At 39.3% G+C, this 16,313-nt stretch overlaps 1 protein-coding gene across 2 annotated transcripts in view; it reads right to left on the bottom strand.

Annotated features, from left to right (window-relative positions):
- Window positions 1-16,313, bottom strand: part of LOC134346993 (phospholipid-transporting ATPase ABCA1-like) — a 170,398-nt gene that overhangs the window by 135,263 nt on the left and 18,822 nt on the right. The window contains exons 1-2 of one of the 2 annotated variants that reach the window (XM_063048935.1): window positions 14,896-16,274; window positions 8,128-8,247 (exon numbers count right to left, since the gene is read on the bottom strand). In XM_063048935.1, coding sequence (XP_062905005.1) covers window positions 8,128-8,196 — 69 coding nt within the window. In that variant the 5' untranslated portion in view covers window positions 8,197-8,247; window positions 14,896-16,274. Of the gene's footprint in view, window positions 1-8,127; window positions 8,248-14,895; window positions 16,275-16,313 lie in introns of those variants that run through there. The other variant, XM_063048934.1, reaches the window with a different exon arrangement.

Here is a 16,313-nt window from a genome sequence, read left to right as displayed (position 1 = left end):
CAATCGCTAGTTCACCCATCCTGTCAGAAAATGTAGAGGAATCTTGATCCAAAAGCAGAGCAATAGAGATGAATCAGTGATGAGCTATAACTTTCATAACAGACTGCAAAATATGAAGCTATGAGAGGCCACAATTTTAATGAAAAACGGTTACTTAACACCACAGGCAACAAGGTAACTGAGGGCAGGCAAAAACTGATTGTGGCTGACTGGTTCGATGGGTGAAGAAGGATTATGGATGAGTCCTGGATTTAAATAGGGTGCAGGTGATGTGTCAGAAATGAGAGGCAGTTGATTCCTGTTAGCTGGGTGGAGACTGGCTTTCTATGCAGACCTGACACCTTGTGCCCTACCGTACACTGCCATCCCATTACATTTGCTGCACATCACACTTGGTTGGCATAAGCCCCATCTGCAATTTCTCCATTCATTCCTGCAAATGATCACTATCCCAATGTATCATTGAATGTGGTTCTACATAGTCTACAACATGGATACAATGGACCAACTGGCTTTCTCCTTTGTTGTAAATTTGAGAATAATCTTACATGCAACATGCAAAGTTAATGCACACACATAGCTCCAGAACACCAGCAAGGATAAGTCCCACGTCCTTCTCAAACTTGTCTCTATCTTAACTTCCTCTTAACATCCACTCCATTGAGGCCTTTCAATATTTGGTATGTTTCAATGAGATCCCCCTCATTCTTCTAAACTTCAGCAAGTACAGGCTCAGAGCTATCAAACACTCATCAAACGTCAACCCTTTCATTCCCGGGATCATTCTCGTACACCTCCTCTGGACTCTCAAGTGTTAACATATGCTTTCTTAGGTATGGGACCCAACACTCCCCACAATACACTAAATGTGGTCTGACCAATATCTTATAAAATTTCAGCACTGCATCCTGGTTCTTCCTGATATATGTAGGTCTCAGTTTTAATAAGGGTTAAAAGGGAACTATTACCTGGCTATTAATTCCACCTCTATGCTTTACATATTAAAATTCAGCACAGAAGCCAACATACAGTTCATAAACATGTAAACAGGATTAATTGGTTAATCCTGTTCACATTCTTAGCCAATCCTCTTGGAGATAGAGGAATGGCAACATACCATATTTCTGAATATGATGAAGAATATTCATTGCTGTCATTTGAAGAGTCTTTGATAGGTAAAGCCTTGGAAGTCTGTCAGTTGCCTCCTTTAGTGAAACAATAATTAGAAAGGTGGACGTAGGATGAATAGACCAGAAAGACTTCATCTCTTTGAAGCAGAGGTATCGTACCACATTGCTCAACCTTCCTACTCACCATTATGCCAGGAATAAAGCTGACAAAATCAAATATAATGATCATGAAAAGAAAACAATGAAAATCAGCACCAGTAAATGTAAATGGTCATTCCATACAATAGCTCTACTACTGTTAATACATCCTGAGATGAAGAACATTAGACCCTTAGAATTATAATTTATAGTTATAAAACTGTACCCTATTCCACTTTCTTTTTTAATGGTAAGCTATATTCTATGTATAGCTCCATTCCAGTCTAAATGAGGTAGTTAATATGCTTAATTAAGTGCTTAAATCACCTTCATCTCCCCAGCAATATCAGATGCAACATTACATCCAAGCACAATATCAAATTTATTTATTGGAATATAATCACTCTGACTTTGGTTCTCAATATAAATTAACATAAGTTAACCTTAAAATAATTACATTTTATTTGTAGTAGAGAGAAAGAATTCATACTGAAGAGCCATCAAACATTTCACAGCTAATTCTGTGGATGCACGATGGTTAGCTAATATATTATCCAGTATAACTCAAAACAGCTCATCATCAAATTTGATATGTTGTCAATTGGGTGTGAAGGTAGACTACCATAAAAAACAACCAGATTTTCAGTAGTAAAGATTTCTTATAACACACACAAAACGCTGGAGGAAATCTGCAGGTCAAGCAGCATCTATGGAAATGAATAAATAGTTGATGTTTCGGGCCAAGAACCTTCTTCAGGATTAAGAAGGAAGGGGGAAGATGCCAGAATAAAAAGGTAGGGGGTGGGGACGGAAGCTAGTTGAAGTCAGGTGGGTGGAAAAAGTCAAGGGCTGGAGAAGAAGGAATCTGATAGGAGAGAAGAGTGGACCAGAGAAAAAAGGGAAGGAGAAAGGGCAGGAGGGGACCCAGGGGAAGTAATCTGCATCTGTAGGTAGCTGTAGATCCCAGGGGATCATGGGTTTGCGCCTCTGGTGGATTCGGTTAAGTGTCCTCTCCAGGGTGCAAGCCTGGGCAGGAAGATTTGAAGAACCGGCTGCTGCCCATGGAGCGGGTTCCCCCTCTCCACGTCACTGATGTAGTCCAAGGGAAGGGCAAGCGCCGATACAGCTTGGGACCACTGTCATTGCAGAGGTTTCCAGAGTGAAGTTGTAAACAACATCAAGCTGCCTTAGCAATCCCAGCTCTGGATTTCTTCCTTGGGGTTTAATAGACAACACCAGCAGATTAGCAGGTGAAGTGTTCCTTCACGTGGAAGGACTGTTTAGGGCCCTGAATGAAGGTGAGGGAGGAGGTATACAGGCAGGTATAGCTAGCTCTTAGGCAGCTTGCAGGGTTAACTGCCAGGATGGAGAATAGTGGGGAGGCACAAATGGGGAGCGAACGCTGTGAAAATTGGGGGAGGGGGGAAGAAGGGGAGAGAAGGTATAGATATGCTTAGTGGTAGGATCTCTGTGGAGATGGCAGCACTTGCAGAGGATGATGCGTTGGGAGGTGAAGGCTCATGGGGTGGCAGGTAAGGACAAGAGGAACTGTTACGGGCAGGTAAGGACAAGAGGAACTGTTACGGGAACTGTTACTGTCACTGTTAAGGCGGCGGGAAAATAAGGTGGGTGCGGATGTTTGGGAAGTGGAGGAGACGTGGGTGACAGTAGCATCAAGAGTGAAGGGAGGGATATTTTGTTCTTTGAAGAAAAAGAACATATCTTATTTCCTGCAAGTGTCGGCCTTCCCTTCTTTTTTGGTTATCCTGTCCTCTTTCATCTGCTTGTAACTATAAACTTTCAAGGAATATCCAGAGGGAAGATTGGAACCCATTCTGCATTAAATCTTCTGTCTTTGGAGTGCTCAATCTTTAGATTCAATAAACATGTCAACCATCAATTCTCCCCTCGTGTCCTGGAACTAAGAGTATAGGTAACTGAGATCAAGCTAATGAAGATCTAACATATTGGACAGTGGCAAATAAATGGGATTTGACATCATCTGCCTCCAAACTTTCTTGCTGTGTTTTCCTCTGTTTAGCACTAATTAGAGAGACAAAGCTGCATGTGCACATCCGCAGGAGGTCAGTGGCTTGTGAAAAATGAGTAAGCAAATACTGAGCTTTCAGCCACGCCGGCTGAAGAAACATGGCGGAATCATGCAGAGCTGAAATACGTTTAAATTAATGCAGAAGCAAAATCATTGAGGACAAACAAAACAGGAAGGTAGAAAGAAAACAAAAACATTTTTAAACATTCTTAGTTATTATTAAAATCTGAAGAATGAGGTTCCTGTCATTGCAGATATCCAGTGACAGATACAGCTGACATTAGTTTAAACAAAATGTTATTAAAAATTCAGTTACTCTGAATGACCAGTTCTATCTTTTTCTGGCAGGTTTAGTGGATGTATATCATTGATATACCATAAATTCACACTATCAGTATTTGAAGTGAGCAGGGCATTGTTAAAGCAATAACTTTGGAGCAGCATAGCATTTCAAATATTAACCAACTGATTCCTGCATTTAAGGAAAGCTGATTTAAACCTTAGGGTTATTCTTACCATAAATCCAAATCTGAACAATACAATAGGCCATTCCAATTGGATTTTCCAAATGGAATGTAAGGAAGAGTGGGTGTAGAATTTAGTGAGGCCTTACAACATTAAGCATGATACAACTAGAAGGAAAGGTCACTGTCAATATGTCAGCAGCACACTAAGATATCCTTTGTTCTTTTACAAATTTCATGACAATTACTATTATAGACTTTAGTAAAAGGTAAACTAAGGATTTCTTGGTGTGGCATTGTCAACGCCCAAGGTGTAATTCATATTTGGGACAAGCGCTTAATATTGCAGTTATGTTTCCAGATTGATTTCACTTTAACATAAAAAAACCAATGAAATCAAAATTAAAGTGATGATTATAAATTCTATAAAGCAAACTTCAATTTAATTTAAATACTAAAATTATACATAAAATTATATCTACCAACAATATGCATAATTTTTTGATAAAGCAATGCTTCCTTAAGATTACAAGAGAGAAAAATGTCCCCACTGAAGCTTAGCACTGAGATCCTTAAACCAGGAATAAAAAGGAATCCAAACATGTAGTTTGGTATCTAAAGCATATGCTGCAACAACACTCTGCCTCATCTCCCAAGGGTACGGTCCATAATATGCACAGGAGTCAGAGTCAGAGGAAGTTATAGGAAGAAATACCATTCACTTCATTATTTTGACACTGATCAATGAAGAATTATTTAGTTCAATCCCACTTCCTATCTCTCAATCTGCAGTATGTCAATGTTATAGCACAAGTTCACAACCATGTCCTCAATTATCAGGAGCAGGGTTTCTGTCTTATCCGTTCAGCGAATGAGTTGTAGACCCGACTATTCATCGGAGTGAATATTATTTTCTTTATCTCCTTTTTAATCCATCCTTTCATTAGCTTCAAAGGATGTCCCCAGTTTTTAATCTCATTGCTAAGGGACATGAATCTTTACTGTTAACCCAGTCTAGGCTACTCCTGGTTTTTGCAAACCTGAAACAATTTTTCTCTCAGCTATCCTTATCGCCAATGCTGCTTTAACCAATCTCATAGCTCTGTATAGTTCATGTTCAGTTTATGATTTTCTTGTTTATGTCGAGTCTCTAAAGTCAAGTGTCTATGATGCATGTAAATTTCTCATTGCACTTATACACACATGTAATTCTGCATATGACAATAAACTACAGGTTTTCATCAATAAAACGGCAGACGCATTACACGTTTAAGAGAGATCATAATAACTGCTTTATTGACAACGAAATACAAGAACATAAAATGTGGTAAAAAAATTTACGTAATTATGTCATCACGTCAGACCAGCCTCTTAAAGTGAACCCCAATTCAATGTCAGTGGTTGTGTATGTTTCCACCCACCTCATTACTCAACAAACCTCAGCTTTTGACTTTTTTGACTTCTTCATACTTGATAACATCTTTGTAGATGTAATCCCAGCATTTTACGAAGTTCTGAATTCTCCCTATTGCAGCATTATAACTTTGAGAAGCTTCCTTACCTAAACACTGTTAAGTTAATTATTGAATAAAAACTATGAGAAGTTAGGATTCAGAGGCGATTGTGGTCATGAATGGGAATAGTATTAAATTAATGAAAAGAATACACTACTTAGCTCAGAGAAAACTAAGCTTAAACTTAACAGGCATTTGCAAGCATGAATGAATTTCATATAGTAAATAATAAGAAAAACTTCCAGTGCTTAAATCAGAAACCAAATGATTTTGAATCAACATAATTACCAAAGAAGTAGAGAAAAGAAGTTTTATTTCATCACTTGTCATGATCAGACTTGCAATGACATAAAGTGAAATGAGATCATGATACATAATGATAAGTGGTACAGGCACGAAAAGGTTGAATGGCCTCATTTTGTACTGATTCAATGTGAAGAAAGTGGATGTGGTTATTCACTATTGAGAGTTTTGCCAACTACAATGTAGCTTATTCATGCTGAATGGCTGAAATAACAATTGCTTTCCCCTTCCTTTCAGGCTGACCCTTTTATGATACAAATACCAAGATTCTATAATTTCAGGATGGGTAGTTGAGAGTACATGGGAAAATGTACAATTCCAATGCAGCAAATTAGAAAATGTCAACACATAACCATTTTCCTTAAATGTAGCACCTCAGCAGAAAGTAAAATTTTGCATTGTTATTAACCCTGTGAATACCAAGAGATTTTTAGTTTTAACTGTATTCAAGAAAATAAATCTGGTACAGAACCTGGTGTGGCCGGTTTGTCTGGTGTGAAGCACGCCCAACTAAATAACCTCATTGTCTCACACCTAACTCTTGAGAAATCAGCCCAGGTGCCGTGGGCTGGCATCCTGCATCCTATAGATAGTGCCCCTTTGCAAAGTTGTTCTTTTAACTTCAGATTGATAGTTGCTTGTCATTTCCATTATGAACTGAAGTCTAGCTTCCAGTTTAAGAAGGCAAATAAAGAATATTGGTTGAAAGTTTCTTACTCAGAAACAACACTTAAATCTCTAGAAGTTTCAGCTGATTATGTTAGAAAGCTGAGCTTGGCTCTCAGGCCCTGGACAGTGACTACACAAAGCCTGCAGAAATAGGAGAGGAAATGTATAATGGAAGGGGCAAGGTGCTGAAGTATCTTTAAAACAATGACGTGAAATTTAAAATTGAAGTATTCTTTCACACATTCAAGGCAAAAGCCAACCTACATCCATTGACTGCTTTGTAAAGACTGTACTTGGGAAATGAAGGAATCGTACTGCTTCTCCCTCAGCCCACAGACCCTCTGAGAAAATTAGCACACTTATGAATACAGAGTCGGCCAAGAGAGGAAAGATCAGGCTGCCAGACACAAAATATAGATGGCTGGGCTTGTTGAAACATTTCATAATGGCAATTAATGTTGACAGCATATTCCTTTTGCTGAGTCTTGTGGTACAGAATGGATGTCACCTATTATATGGCATATAAGCAGAAATATACCATACTATTAACAGCCCTGCTGAATCTGCATAAATAATCTTTGAAAATGACAGGAGAAAGGAGCATATTATTTAGTCATTTCAATGCACAGGATTAAATGATAAAAGGATTAGACAACCATGGCAATTACAATTTCCTGAAGTAAATTACTCAGCAGGTACACATCCCCTATGGAAAGAGATCAGAGTTGGTGCATGAACTACTGAGTATTTTGAGTATTCTTTTGATTTAACAGTTGACCTTTAATTCCTTCAAGTAAGTACTGAGTCAGAGATAATCTTTACAAGGCCCTGCAGATATTATCAGTGTGAGGGTACTACCGTGGATTGATTTTGGATTTTTATTTCACCCATTTGGGGCTGGGTTTTTAATCTGGTTTGACTCCTCTTCTAAAATGTCATATAGCTTTTTGTCGGGAGGAGAGTGGATATATATATATATATACACACAGCATTTCAGAACTACATGGGCAGATTGGGCCCTTCAGGGAGTCCTTTTCTGTGTATCGTCGTTTATAGTTCAGTTGACTTCAAGGACATTGTCAAAGTCTCCTTCCAACTATATAGCAGTCTCATGGGAATGCTTAGCCCATAGGCTGCTCAAAACAAAGAAAAAAATTGATGGAATGTAGTAAACATTTCTGGCCTTGACAATGGGAGCATGAGAATGTCAAGGATAAATGTTGGAAGGGCCCCTCAGAATCTTACCTTACACCCCCTTTGAGAGAGGTGGAAACAGGTAAAAGTGTATAGACCAAACCCATGTACAGTGGATGTAATGGATTGCAGAAGCATTGATAAACTCCATCCAAACCATCAACTTCAGAGGACGATGGAGACGGGAGATCAACGATGCCCTGTGCTCCACTGAGGAGCTAAGGGCCCAAGTTAGTAAATCATGGAAGGACTATCCACCGACCTATTCCCTCTTGAAGGACTCTCAGCACATCACATAGAGCTCATTAGCTGCCTCAGAGCCAACGGACTGCAATGGAAACTCCTTCGAGGAACAGCCTAGCAAGAGGCTTATCCACATTTTCATAGAATCTCCTTCTTTGTTTAGAGTGTTTCAAGGCCAGAGGTGTTACATAGATTTAAAATGCCTATGAAACAAACTGAAAAATAATAATGACATACAGCAAAGGACTCCCTGGAACATCTGCTCTTCTCCCCTTATGAAACCATGAGATCTGTTGCAAGAACTGCAACACCTGGCTAAAACCCCAGCTCCATCAGGTGAAATAAAAATTAGAAATTAGCTCATTTCAATAACCAATGTTGTTCACATCCTTGGAGGAGTTCTTAAAAATAAAAACACTTACTGTCTGTCGTCTTCTATAGGTGAAATTCTTCCACACTAACAGACCCAACTGTGTCCAGAAACTCGTCATGTCTTCCAAGCAGGTGCTCTATGTATAGCAGAGAGCCCACTTGCTCATTCACTGAAAGATGAAAAGAAGAACATCATGTTATACTTGAGGGCAAACATCTCTCCATATTGGACAAGTAAGTCAGCTCCTATGTTTAATGCTCAAAAAAAATTCTACAGCTACAATTGTAATTAAAAAGTCATAAAAAGCCACATCTTCAACGATATCAGACAAAGAGTTCAAAGGATTGTAAATAGTTATTCTTTGTCAGCGATTGAGAGCAACTGTCTTCGCACCTCTGCCTTTTGTTTCATTAATTATCAGTGGACCGTGTATGATGACATGATCTGTAAATGTGTTGCTGCTAATTTAAAACACAACACTATTATAATTGTCTTCCTTGAAATATCATCTATTCGATTATGGCTTTATTTTCGAATGATTATTGAACTGAGTGGTCAGAGCATACAAAATATACAAACATCACAAAGGCAACACCAAAGATCAGGAATGAACCCAGATCTCTGGTGCTGTCAAGCAGAAGCTCTACTAGTTATACAACTGTGCCATAGTTGTGCTACACAACTGTGGCATCCTCTTCATTAAAAATGTGACATCAACCAATTTGATCAATGCGGCTGTAATGTGTTCAATATTTCAGTAATGTTTAGGCAATATTGTAAATATATTGTTTGATTAAGCATTCTTTGTTGCTTACACAATTCATTATGGTCTATATGTAAGAAGTACATGAATTCCATACACCACTCTGTCACCACATCATATGTGGGTGCCTCAGTAAAAAAAGCTTAAAAAAAACTAAGCAGACAAGTATCCTGGCTCCTGTGTTTTTTTCTTTCAATTAGTTTCTGGAGTTACAAAACACTAACAGTAGTGACAATGTTAAAGTCGAATCTGAATAAAACTCGAGAGACCAGCTTCGTATAGTTACAACTGTTTATTGCGCACCTTCCTGCAAGAGTTTGAGACCCAGTTGTCAGAGGAAAGGCATATAAGTACTGCCACCATCTGCCAAATGGACCCCCTCTCTCCGGTTACAGTCATATACTTATACATAGTAAGCCCCATACATTACTGTTGCAAGATATCATTTGAACTGGTGCGCCCACCGAGTCTGTTGGTGCGAAACTTAGTCACAGATAAGACAGTCTGCTAGATCAAGGCTTAATTACAAATGGATGTGCTGTCCAGTCCTTATTCCCTTTGCTAGGCCCTGACTTAATTATAAATGGATGTTCCCATTGGTACAGTGCTAGCCGGAGCGTACCGGAGCGCGTTCGGCACTCTTTAAGAAAAAGACCGAAATAAACAAGTTAATTAAATAGGTGCCACCCAGGGTGATTTGAGTATCTCAGAAACTGCTGATCTCCTGGGATTTTTACTCACAACAGAATCTGGAGTTTACAAAGAATGGTGCCAAAAACAAAAAAAATCCAGTGAGTGGATTTAACAAAATGTTTTTGCTCACAGAACAGCCACTCAGCAAGTCAGAGTCAGTTTAAATTGGACACATCTAGATCTTGCTCAATTCCAGTGAACTATGTGGCAAAAAATGTTGGCAATAGGAAAATCCTTTTGAAAACCTTGCATAGTATAGAATGTGTTATGTTAAAACACTATTTTAAACTAATTTAAAGTAATGTGATAGCTATGCAACCATTCATTTTGCTTGACTATTATTTCTCTTCATCTAAGGAGAAATGTATATTATTACTAATTTAGACAACTTTGCTAATGTTAAAATTCTCTTAATACAAAGGTTTCTTTCCAATTTCTCAATTTTCTGAATGTTTGAATACCATTAGCCTTTCAACAATTCAACAAGGTCATTTAAAAAGGAAATCAAGAATTACTTTTTACATGAAGTTTTATTTGGAATTTTCTCTGAGAAAGTCTGGAATAATCAAGCATCCTACACCTAGAATCAGGGTTTAATTTGGAGCTATGTTGGGTAAACGGAGCTGACTTGCACATCAGAAATGATGTGATCAAATGGCACAGGCTTAAGGGGTATTCCTATACTTATTTTGACAAACATCAACCTAAGTTAACCTTGCTAAAGAATACCCGATCTTTCAAAGATTAAGAAAACATGTCATTTCTATAGTCATTACACGTAGCACAGAAATCAAGGGTGTTCAAAAAAGATTGAGTTTGGGGTCATCAATGCCATCTTTCCCAAAGAAGGCAGCGGCAGTGGAGTTGGCAAGCTATGAAACAGGGCCAGTTCTAACAGCATGGTTTGGAGAACTTCTCAAGTAATGGAGTGCATGGGGAATCTTTAAATTCAAACAGTGGAGACATATCTGGCCTTTCAGATGGATTTATACAGAATAAAGACATTCACCAAGACAGAGACAGACTTTGTCGGCTTGGTAACAGAGATTGTGGAAGTTTTGCAATGGAAGTACTGAGACACATGGAGTCAGCATGTTTACATTTCAACAAGTCCCACCATGAAGCACAGAATTCACTGAAAATGGATCACAAGTGCATTGATTAAAGATATTGTTTTGATTATTTGATTAGTTTTAGTTGGGGCAATTTTATATACTCTAGATGACGAAAGATTCATAAGCAGCAGCCCTGCATGTTTGGTCGCCTCTGATCTGGGCCGACATTTACATGCCGGGCGGCACCTAATTAATTAGCTTTTTTATTTCGGCTTTTTTCTTAAAGATGTGCTGGGTGCGTCCCGGCTACCGCTGCATTCTTCGCGGATCGGTATCGGTTCGCTGCCCGGAGATTCAGGACCACTGCACCACCCCAACCTCCGATGACTCAGCCTAACACACCATCATTGTGCTCGGCGCTGTCTTCCCGATTCCGGTAAGTGATACTAAACTGTACATACATTATTTCTACTTTATATAGGCTGTGTATTTTTATGCGTTATTTGGTATGATTTGGCAGCTTCATAGCTTAAAGATTACTGGAGAGAGTGTTTCTGCCGAGAGCGCTTGCATGAGATTTTCGCTGTGCAGAACAGTGCGGCAACGATTGTAGAAAAATATTTCTACTTCATATAGGCTGTACATTTATCGTATCATTCCTGCTTTTACTATATGTTACTGTTATTTTAGGTTTTATGTGTTATTTGGCATGATTTCGTAGGTTATTTTTTGGGTCTGCGAACGCTCACAGATTTTTCCCATATAAATAAATGGTAATTGCTTCTTCACTTTACGACATTCTGGCTTACGAACCATTTCATAGGAACGCTCTACCTTCGGATGGCGGGGGAAACCTGTATAACCTTCTCTAGACGGTTTCTATCTTGTTTTATTTAATTGGCTATTGTGATTATCTCTGGCAAGGTCTCTATTTATAGTGTATCAGCAACTGACTCTGAATTAAGGAGGAAGTTAAGAATCAGCCACATTGGTAGATTTGGTGCTGATTATAGGTTAGACTTGGAAAGGATGGCAGATTTTGTTCCCTGAAAGATGTTATTGAACAAAATGGGATTTTATTTTACTATAATCTGGTAGATGCATAATTACTGTAACTAAAACTTTTCTTTCATCTTCTAAATTTATTTAATTATTTGAATTTAAACTGACAGCTAAAATGGGATTTAAACTTCTGTCCTCTGGAATGGCAGTTCAAAATTGGCTATGGTGCAGGACGGCCGGCAGGGGGGTGGTGGGACAGAAAGTGATCAAAGTGCTAAGATATTTGAAGAACAAACTTGTTACTTGGCCTAATCAAACTATTTGCCTTTATAAGTCAGAAAGTTTGATCAACACACAGATTCATAGAACTCATAGCAACATGGCAGGGAGAGAGGCCATTCAGTCTATCATGTCTGTGCTGACCAAATAGGATTAGCTTAATCCTATTTTCCAGATCTTTGTCTATAGTACTGTAAATTACAGTGGAGCAAGATTGCATGCAACCTCCAGTCTGTGACTGAGGAATAAGTTGGTCTGTGTATTCGTGCTTCTGTTGGGTAGGTGAAGATGCCATATGCAAGCTTTACGAGGATATACCCATTAACTCATTCCACAAATACAATGCAATCCCAATGCTTGATGCATCACAGAGCCTGTGCACAAGTGAGAAGAGTCCCGACTTGGACAAGGGTAACAAATACCATCTTCCTACTGGAAGTTCTCATGCTACAAGGAAGAATAATAAGACATAATAAATAAATTGTTTTAAAGATTTTGAGAACAAAAGGCACCTTCCAACGTGATGATACTGTCTTTCCCTGCACTCATCATCGGTGCGACCAACAAAACGCAGCTGCTGCTGCCTATTTGTTGAGCAGCAAGCAGATGGTTTTCACATCAAGGCCTGGTTTCTTACCTTCAGCCGAAAGAGATCTGGAACAGAAATCCTAACTGACAGAAAGGAAAGGACCCCTCTGCCACCCAGTTTAAATTAGTTAGCTCCACACCAGTGGGTTTCATAGCACACTATTCAGTAAATTTATTGATCAGATACTTTGCAATTGTGTATTTATGTTACAGCAGCAGCACATACATCCCAGTGGAGTACCTCAGATACCAACCCAGGCATTTAGAGAGGCAGTACTTTTAAAAGGACATACTTACACTGAATGAAATCTTTTGCTTTAACACTAATGTTCAATTCCTCCAAGAAGACCACAAACTTGTCATAATTTGGAAGCTTGCGTGCCTCAATGACCAGCAGAACTATGTTGGCTGGCGTCAGGGCTTTATGCTTTGGCTCTTGGTAGTGTTATCCATGCCAAATAGGTCAAAGGGTAGAGGCCACACTAAGACTGGTCCACCAGTCCTCCTGGTTCAGGGGTTCAGCTCAGGGCTAACAAGCGCAACTGGTAAAACAAAACTGTATGGAAACAGCAATGAAGAATCCTTCTACATCTGAGTGTGATGGCATTCCCGAGTCTACACCTAGGACTTGCAGGATTGACAGTAGTGAAAACCGAGAGGAAGGCTGCTGATATGATGAAGGAAGCCCTGAACACCGCAGGAGATGGAGGACCTTCATTACTGCCCTAAATTCCAGTGGCATAATAAACAGTAAATAACATTCAATTGCATTAGACCAGGGGTAGGCAACCTTAAGCACAAATGATTTTCTAGTATGCATTATTCATTAATTTGAGGCAAAACATAACTAGATGCATTTAAATGGATAATTCCCATATTTCAAGTTTTTTATGGCATTTATCTGGCCCACCGTCTGCTCATTAATATGTGATCCAGCCCACAGAGACAGAAAGGTTGCCGACCCCTGCATTAGACTATGGACTCTGGCATGAACATGTGGCTCTGATAAGTTTCAAATGAGTAGTTATCTCTCCCTACTGAGATTAAACAAACTCCAGTTTGTTCTGATCTCTTTGCTAGTGATAATAATTAAGGGACTGCAGACCATATTAAAGTATAACAAACAATGGCTGTAGTTAAAACAAAACCATCTTTTTTCCCCTGAAGTGATTAAGAGATAAAATAGACATTTCCAGCCCATAATATGAGCTGAAACATGCTAAGCAGAAAATTAGCACTGATAAGTGTCAATACCAATACTGACTCCACCTATCCATGCACTCTCCAAACATACACATTCGGTTCTGACTCCGTATATCGTAATTATAACTTCCATCACTTTCAGAAACGTAACGGTGGTGCAAATCTACAGCAAGTTTCTGGCTCAACAACAGTAAAGACCCACTTGGCAGCTGGTAAATGCCTGATGCCAAGTACAACAGGATGCGCTCCACCTTCCGTCGTATCACTGCTAATTTGTACGATCCTATCGCATATAAAAGAATGCTGAAGATTGCCAGGACCCATGCTGAAAGCCACAAAATTCCTTCATTTTAGCATCTGACTGTGCAAATCTATGCTTTGGCAATGTTTCCACTGGAATAAGCAGCTCCTGTTCCACCTGAAACCTCACCCCGTTATCATGTCTACATGATACACAAACCAGTAAAGTATGACATGGAGAGAAAGCTGTTGCTCATGCAGCAGGCTTCCCCTCTCCACTTAGCTGATGAATCAAAAAGGAACGGCAGCGACCAATATAGTTTGGCACCAGCAGCGTCACAGGAGTTGCTAGTCAGCTTTGAACTTAATGCAGGATAGTCTTAGGGACTCCAGCTCTGGATTTTCCTTTGAAGTTTACTCTCAGAGCCTTCCCCATTTGTGGGTATAGCTGCAAAGAGTGTTAGTTTTAGATCAGAGTCTTCTTTCTCTTAGATGAGCTGCCAACTATGACCAATGAGCCCCACCTGCCCGAAGTGACTGGTGTTAAGGTGCTAGTAACTCGCTTTTGTCCCTTCTCCCTGTCAATAGAAAAAGGTTTAGCCAGGCTTAGTAGCTAAGCCATATGTGAAGTTCAGGACCTGGACTTGGTTGTCAAAGACTATATAAAATAGTGTGAGCTTACTACCACCACTGGCTAAAACAACCTTATGAAACCCGGTGGACAATAAAGAATTTTGAACATTAGAATTTACATAGAACTGATTACTTATAAACATTAGAATTCAGATGCAAAAGATTTACATTCACATGTAGACATTATCAAAGCAAAGTTATTATTTTATAATATTTTCTTGATTTCATGGTTACTGATGTTGTGTTTTCATTCTAAATATTTATTTATTTAAATTTAAATCCTTTAGCTATGTTGTGTTGAACGGTCCAAGTTTCCAGTTACATGCCAAGCAACATAACCACCATGCTATCAAACACTCACCCAAGAGGAAAGAAGCGATCTCCCTTTAATATCCTATTTGAAAGAAGACACAACCAACAGTTCACAATCTCTCAGCGTTGCACCAATGATTAAAATCGTCTGTTTGTTGTGAGTCCTGCCAAAACATATCATCCTTCCTGCATTCACTGGATGACACAGTTCTGCCAATGCCAAGGATTTCCCAGTAACGGACAACGACATAAACCAACCGTGTGGTCATTAACACTGATGTCTTCAGTATCACTATTGCTTCCAAGTACCGCTTCTATCATTTATTTCTGAAAATTAATTCGATTGTAAGTGATCTGCTTCCTAAATTCAAAGTGGTAGGCCAGAGGCAGAAGAAAATGGCTTAATTCATGCAGGCATCCTTCAAGTTCAAGTTCAAGCTGAAGTTTAATCGTCATTCAACCATACACATGAATACAGCCAGATGTAACAACACTCCACAAGGGCCAAGGTGCAAAATACAAAACCACAATCATGTACAGCACGTGTAATTATGATAGCAGAAGAAACATTGAAAAATAATACTAAGAAATGATAATAATATCACCCAAGTGTCAAAGCCTGTAGATTGATGTTATCCTAGAGCCATGTCTCTGCAACAACAGCCTACGGCAGTTGCTGATATCCCGCAAGAGCAGCTGCAGGTGAATGCAATCCTGCTCGTCTCTTCCCAAAAGCGAAAAATGAAGGACAGCTCCCACAGGAGGGGCCAGCCACCAACCCAGCGCAGAATCCACAGTGAGCAGAACAGTTCGGAATTGACTTACTGAATATTTCTCACCAACGATTAGTGACAAAAATTACTGCTTTTTGAACACAAACTCACACAACTGCCGCTATTTAAAAACGGTTCACTCTCAGCATGGTACAGTGCATAACGGCCACACGAGTGCTCATGACGGACTCTAGTTAGTATCTGTTTGGAAACATCCTCCTGCCCAAATAAGTGGCATTTTGTTCCAAATAAACAAAGATAATCCGAGCAATTTCCTCAATTAGATTTTGTTCTTTAAGAGTTGTCCCAAATAAGCAGCTGTCTCAGTTAACTTGTGGCCTAATTAAATGGAATCTACTGCATTTTGGTGATAGCTTTCTCTTTGAGATTGGGACGCCCCTGCTCATGAAATCCTCACTCAGGGTGGTAACCTGATTCTACTTATTGATGTTGAGTATCAAAGGTTGCGATGTGCTAATGAGTTGCTGTTCCTCAAAATTACACTTGGCCTTTGTTCTGTTTGCAGAAGTGATGGTGAGCTTTCGGGTGTTTGCCACCATTTCTCCATCTGCTCACACTGACAAATCCGGCTGCGGCTTCCAACATCAATGCAGTAAGAGTGACATTGTTTATGAACGCAAGTTCTTAACTTTATATTCATAGATCGCCTGCATATTACACTTTTCTCACCTCC

This window comes from Mobula hypostoma, chromosome 5 (genome assembly GCF_963921235.1).
Source record: "Mobula hypostoma chromosome 5, sMobHyp1.1, whole genome shotgun sequence".
In the NCBI taxonomy this organism is placed as follows: domain Eukaryota; kingdom Metazoa; phylum Chordata; class Chondrichthyes; order Myliobatiformes; family Myliobatidae; genus Mobula; species Mobula hypostoma.
The sequence above is the reverse complement of the archived record's forward strand: the minus strand, read 5'-3'. Positions and strand labels throughout refer to the sequence as shown.